The 6,816-nt window shown below is 28.5% G+C and overlaps 1 protein-coding gene across 1 annotated transcript; it reads left to right on the forward strand.

The window, feature by feature from the left end:
- The first annotated feature begins 2,453 nt into the window (after positions 1-2,453).
- On the forward strand, positions 2,454-3,539 carry LOC126886130 (GATA zinc finger domain-containing protein 4-like). Its single transcript, XM_050652975.1, has one exon. It carries the CDS (start codon positions 2,454-2,456, stop codon positions 3,537-3,539), a length of 1,086 nt encoding a protein of 361 aa, XP_050508932.1.
- The last annotated feature ends 3,277 nt before the right edge of the window (positions 3,540-6,816 follow it).

Below are 6,816 nucleotides of genomic sequence, written 5' to 3' on the forward strand. Positions count from 1 at the left end.
TGACAGAGTGACACAAACTTTTGTTTTTTTAAATGGAACACCCTATATATTTTTACATTTTTGGATTCTCCTCTATGTCTTCTTTCCCAAACTAGAGGGTTTTGTAATAATATACGAAGTAGTTTAAAAGATAATTACGTTTTTTGTTAATTTTGTAGCCACATTCACACCCTGTAGAATTGTAGTAATTTGACATAAAAATTTCTATTTATGTTCAAACGATCAGATTAGCCAAGCGGACTGAGGCGCACGATTGACAAATCTAGTGGATATGCGGTCGAGACGATCGAGGTTCGTGCCCCAGCCCTGTGAATAGAAAAATAAAAAGGCTGACGTCGTAGTCTAAAATTCTAAAAAGAATCTACGACTTGGTCTGGAATAAGCTGGTGTCTGATCGGCCTATGGAGGAGCGGTACGGCAAGGGATAAGGGCTTGCGGCTCGGTGACACTCCTCCATGGATCCCTACCGGAAGGGCGTTGAAGTCTAAAAACAGTGTATATATATATTGTAACGATATGACTATGTCCTAAAACAGAGTATGTCGAAGATCAGAGAACGTAGTATCCGATTAAAGTGTTTAGAAACCAAAATGGACTGAAATGGCGATTATAGATGTAATTTATAGAAAATATACCATAGAATAGTATAAAAATTATTAAAGATCATATCATTTATATGAGGACATTCAAAATTAGCATAAGAAATTTATTAAAACCTTATGTAGGGACTTATATTTGTTTTTTTTTAATAATTGAGATAATGTAAATAGATAAATGGACATTTCAAACAATAATTATAGGTTAAAATAATAATATTTAACATTTAAGATGTTAATTTTATACAGAAGTAATAATTCTGATCTGAAATGCCTTAAAATCAATTAAAATAAATAATAAAACAAAAATAACTCTATAGGATGGTGGATGACATACTAATTTGACATAGCATGTTAAAAAAAGAAGGAATTGAAGTTTTCTATTTGTCATAATGTTTTTTGTTTTTCGTTTGGAATGTTCTGGAATAAAAATTTGATAAAAAGAGGTGTCACAATGACAAGAGGAGGCAGTCAAGAAATTAGAAATGAAGCTATAAATTTGATAGAGAAAAAGATTTGAAAATTAACAGAAAATATAATAATTTAGCATAAACATGATAAATTTGGTATAATCGAAAAGAAATTAGATAAATATTTGAAGAAAACTTACTTATAATTTGGTAAAGTATCCTTTAATATATAAAAATACTATGTATCCTGAATTTGAACCAGCATAGTGTGGATAATTTATTAGAAATATAAAGAAGAATTTGTGAAGTATCCATAATTGTAAATATTAATAATTTTTGAAACAATATATTAATAATAGTATCCTGTTTCCTGATCCTGGAGTTGAAAGTTGAATTCAAATTGAGAAGAAAGAAAAGAAATATTTTATTTGACAGTTTTGACACTGACAATTGACCTGGTCTTACATCCATTAATTTTTCAGCCATCCAACAATTCAAATTTTATAAAATATTAATAAGAAGGCATTCAGTGACAGTAATTATAAGGTACTGGAATTTGTTTTATTTAATTGTAGGAAGTTTTTCAAGTTAAAGTTATTGTTTTTCAAATTTAGATTTCTATTTTTTTTTTGTTATCACATTTAAACATTCAATTTTATGTTCAATTTAGATTATAATAAAAACATTTAAAAAACTATTTAACAAACTAATTCTTTCAGAACCGCGACAAAAACCCTATTTCACAATAATATCCATTATAAATATCAAAAATAATATATCATTACAAATTTGGCGTCACAACGTAGGACCTCCTAATTAAAAGAATTAGTTTGTTAAAATAAATGCTCTCATATAATTGAAATAATTTTGATTAGAATCAATTTTATATTTTATTTTAAATTGGATTTTAACAAGTAAGATCTCAAAAATGTCTCAAGGAAGGAAAGGTTTAAGAAACAAAAAGAACGAAGAAGATGTGGAAGTGGAAGAAAATGTGGAAGTGGACGGAGAAACTCAGCAGGCGGAACAAGAGCAGAGTTTAACTCAAGTTCTACAAGAGACAAAAGGAATAACACAAGAACGAGAGGAAAATGTCAATATGACAGCATTGATGTCTTTAATGATGCAGATCAACAAAAGACTGGAAGAAAATTCTAAAGAAATCAAAGAAGATATGAAAAAAATGGAATATAACAGGGAAGAGAATTCTAAAGAAATCAAAGAAGATATGAAAAAAATGGAACAAAAATTGGAAGAGAATTCCAGAAAAATGGAAGAAAATAATGCTAAAATTATGAAACGATTAGAAAAACAGATGGATGAAAAATTTGATGCTTTAGAGAAAAAATTAGCAAGTGAAATAAAAGATATACGTAATGACTACAAGAAAATAATAGAAAATGAAAGGAAAGAAATAAATATGATTATTAAAAATAATAATATAGATATGGAACGGAACATAGAAATCCAAAAATATAACTTAGAAGCAAAAATTTACGAAGAAAGGAGAAAGACTGAAGAAAAATTTGATGATATGCTACAAAATATCCAAACAAACAACCATCACATAAGGAATGTAGAACAGAGAATAGAAGACATTTCACAAATAAGAGACATAGGGAGACCTTACTTGAATTTAACAAATGAGACAGGTATAAAATTCTCTGGTAACATAAAAAATTTACATCCTAGAGTATACATAAATAGTTTAAAACATAAATTAAGATCAGTGAATAATATTAATGATATAAAAGATTATATTAGAATGACATTAAGTGACAATGCAGCAACCTGGTTTGCCAGCATTGAAAACGATTTAGATAATCTGCAAACATTTGAAAATAAATTCTTAAATTATTATTGGGGTGAATTAGAACAAGCTAGATTTAGGGAAGTTTTATATTTTGGAAAGTATAATCGCAATTTAAGTTTAAATATGGTAGATTATGCTTTGAAATTAATAACTGTTGCAAAATATTTAGAACCACCACTTAGAGAAGACGAAACAGTTTTGAATGTTTCTAGACACTTTGATGCGGACGTTGTGCAAACAGTCACAGTACAAAACATTCAAACAGTAGACAGTTTTATTAACTTTATTCAAAGAGTACAAAGAGGTTATATTACAAGTAATAATAGTAAAAATAGACAATCATATAACAATAATAGGTATGGTAGTAATTCTCAAAATTTTAATAACAACAATAATACTAGTTATGAGAGACAAGGTAATAGAGAGAATTTTAATAATAATACTAATGATAATAGACAAGAGAGACAAGGTAATAGAGAGAATTTTAATAATAATAATAATTATAATAGGCAAGATTTTAACACCAGGAGAAATGCACAAAGATATAATTACAACAGACAGGTAAATTATGTAAGGGGTCAGAGCTGCGAAGACAGTCAACGGAATAGTACATGGCAAGAAAATATGAATAGTAGAAGTGAAAGCAGTGAAAGACATCGAGGATTAGATCCAAATGATCAGACACAATCTGACAATCCTAATAATCCAAATTTTATGTAGAGGACTTTCTGAATTTCAAGTTGGGCCATTGTCATTATGAAAAACCTTCGGAATTTATTTCTTTAGATGAATATAAAAATTTTGAATCTATTAATTTAATTTATATAAATGCTATGGCCCAAAATAACATGATTAAGGTTATGATTGATACTGGTTCAGAAAGTACTCTAGTCTCGGAAAATTTTATTTTTAATACATTAAAATTAACAGATATAATCAAGATTCCAAAAATTAAAATAATAGGTGCAAATAATAAGAAGCTGGGAGAAATTAATAAACTGGTTAATTTTAAAATTGATATTCTTAATAAACAAATTAGTATGCAAGGATTTATTGTCAAGGACTTATGTGTTGACATTTTAATGGGAAATGACGAACTGGAAAAGAATAAAGTAAAGATAGATTTTGAAGAAAAAATGGTAACTTTGGAAGGGAAAAAAATAGGGTTTATGGAGAGAGAAGAGGTGGAACAAGGAGTAAGAGTTGATGGTATAATATTACAAGAAAATAATTATGTTGATGAAGAGAAAATGTATTATGATAGGGAAATGTCCAATAATATTAAAAAGAATAATAATTATAATGAATATTTAAGGAATGGTAAATTTGAGCAGAAGGATGCCTACGGAGCGGAGTGCGTAAAATTGGAAGGAAGGACTAATGATTTTATAATGAAAAATAATTTTATTTGTAAAGAAGAAAAAGTTATAGAAAGTTTAAGTTGCCCTGAACAATATAAATTAATAGTCGTTTCCATATTGCGGCAACACAAGGGGCTTATCAATAAAGAAAATAGAATTGCACAAAATTATACCCATAGTATAAAGGTTAAGGAAGAAAAAGACTTTAAAATAAAATCATACCAAGTACCATATAAATATAGAGAAGAAGTAAACAGAGAAATTAAGAACATGCTAAAAGATGGCATCATTGAAAAGGCAGATACATGTTTTATAAACCCAATAGTAGTGGTACGTAAAACATCAGGTGAAATCAGATTATGTCTAGATGCAAGGAATATTAACAATATCACCGAAAAGCAATTTGAAGCACCAATGAGTATAGATGGAATATTAGGAAGAATTACAGGAATGTCTTTTTTCACAAAAATCGATTTGCGGCATAGTTTCTGGTTAATTCCCCTAGAAAGGAAAAGTAGACAGTATACAGGATTTCAGATAGATGGAGTTGTCTATCAGTTCAAAGTAGTACCATTTGGACTTCAATCATCTTGCAGTGCTTTATGTAGATGTCTTCATGATATCTTGGATCAATATGAACATTTTGTAATTCACTACATTGATGATATATTAATTTTTTCTAAAACGGCTGAGGATCACGGAAAACACCTAAAAATTATAATTGACAGATTAGATGAAGTTGGACTAAAAATAAATCAAGAAAAATGTAAATTCTTTCAAAAAGAAGTAATATATCTAGGATATAAACTTAACACTAAAGGAATAGAGATGGATCCAGAACGAATACAGGTTATTCAAGAATATAAAACACCACACAATTTAAGAACTTTAAGAGGATTTATTGGTATAGTTAATTATTATAAAAGGATGATACCAGACCTAAGTAAAAAAGAAATTCCATTACTTGAACTATTAAGAAAAGATGTACGATGGAAATGGAACGAGAGGAGAGAACTAGCATTCCAAGAAATAAAAAATATTTTTCTGACAAATTTACAAGTATACCATCCTGACTATACAAAACCATTCACGTTAAGAACAGATGCATCAATTGAGAGATTATCGGGGGTATTATTACAAACATATAATGGGGTAGATTACCCGATACAATTTATTTCAAGAATTACAAAGCCACACGAAAAGGGGTACTCAGTATCAGAATTAGAATTAGCAAGTATCATACACTGTGTCACAAAATTAAGATTTTATTTATTGGGTAATGATTTTACCATCGAAACAGATCATCAAGCATTAACATCTATATTAAAAAACAAATATGGAAACAGTCGAGTCCACCGTTGGAGCCTACTACTAAGTGAATATAGTTTTGAAATCAAATACATTTCAGGAAAATCAAACATAGTGGCAGATGCTTTGTCAAGGTTAGAAAATATACCACAAAATGGACAAAGAACACTAAAAGTTGGAATAAATCAATTAGTAGAAAGCACAGGGTTATACTCTAAAGAACAGATAATGAGAGATCAAATCAATCTTGAGGAAAAGGAAAAGCAACTTAGTAAAGATGGGGTGTATTATAAAATAATCAATGGAATAGAAGTATATGTAATCAGTAGAAGTTTGACCAAGGAAATAATGAAAGATTTACATAACAATTACATGCATATAGGATCAAGAAAGCTTTGGATGCTCTTTAGGGATAATTATTTTACAAAGAATGATCTGAGCATAGCAAAAGAAATCACTACACAGTGTCATGTATGTCAATTAAATAAAGAAAAGAATTTCAAAAATAAAAACACATATAAGTCTAATGTTTCATATGAAAAACTAAACACAGTTTCCATGGATTTTATTTCAAATTTAATTCCCAGTCCAACAGGAAAAAAGCATATACTAGTGATAGTTGATTTATATACAAAATTTATTAAGCTATATCCATGCTCAAGAACAAATGTTAAAACATTAAAGATATATATTAATCAATTTTCTGAAGAAATAGGACCATTTAGAAATTGTATCATTGATAACGCTACCTATTTTAACAACCAAAATCTTCGAACATTTTGTGAGAAAAAGGGTATCAAGATGCATTTTACAAGTATAAGGCATCCACAGGCAAACCCAGCAGAAAGATATATTAAAGAAGTAATTAAATATTTAAGGATTGTATGTTATGAAAATCATCTAACTTGGGAGCAGCATGTACATGAAGTAGAATATTTTTTAAATAATACCCATAATTTAAATACAGAAGAAATACCAGAATATTTAATGTTTGGACTTATAGGAAATAGAAAATGGATTAGTGAATATAATAAAGATAAGTATGAAGCAGTGTTACAAAAAGTAAATCAAAGAATCATGAGGAAAGCTGAAAAATATGTGAGAAAACATAATCGAAAAATAAAGAAACCAATAACATTTCAAAGAGGAGAACAAGTACTAGTCAGAAATCTCAGAAGAGGAAATTTGAGAGAAAATCTATGTAAAAAATTTCAACCCTTATTTGAAGGCCCTTATATCATAACAAATCAGAATGCAATAAATAGTTATGTGTTGATGGATGCAGATAATAAAATTAGAGGCATATTCCACATTAATGATATTTTCAA

Source organism: Diabrotica virgifera, chromosome 6 (assembly GCF_917563875.1).
Source record: "Diabrotica virgifera virgifera chromosome 6, PGI_DIABVI_V3a".
Taxonomy (NCBI): domain Eukaryota; kingdom Metazoa; phylum Arthropoda; class Insecta; order Coleoptera; family Chrysomelidae; genus Diabrotica; species Diabrotica virgifera.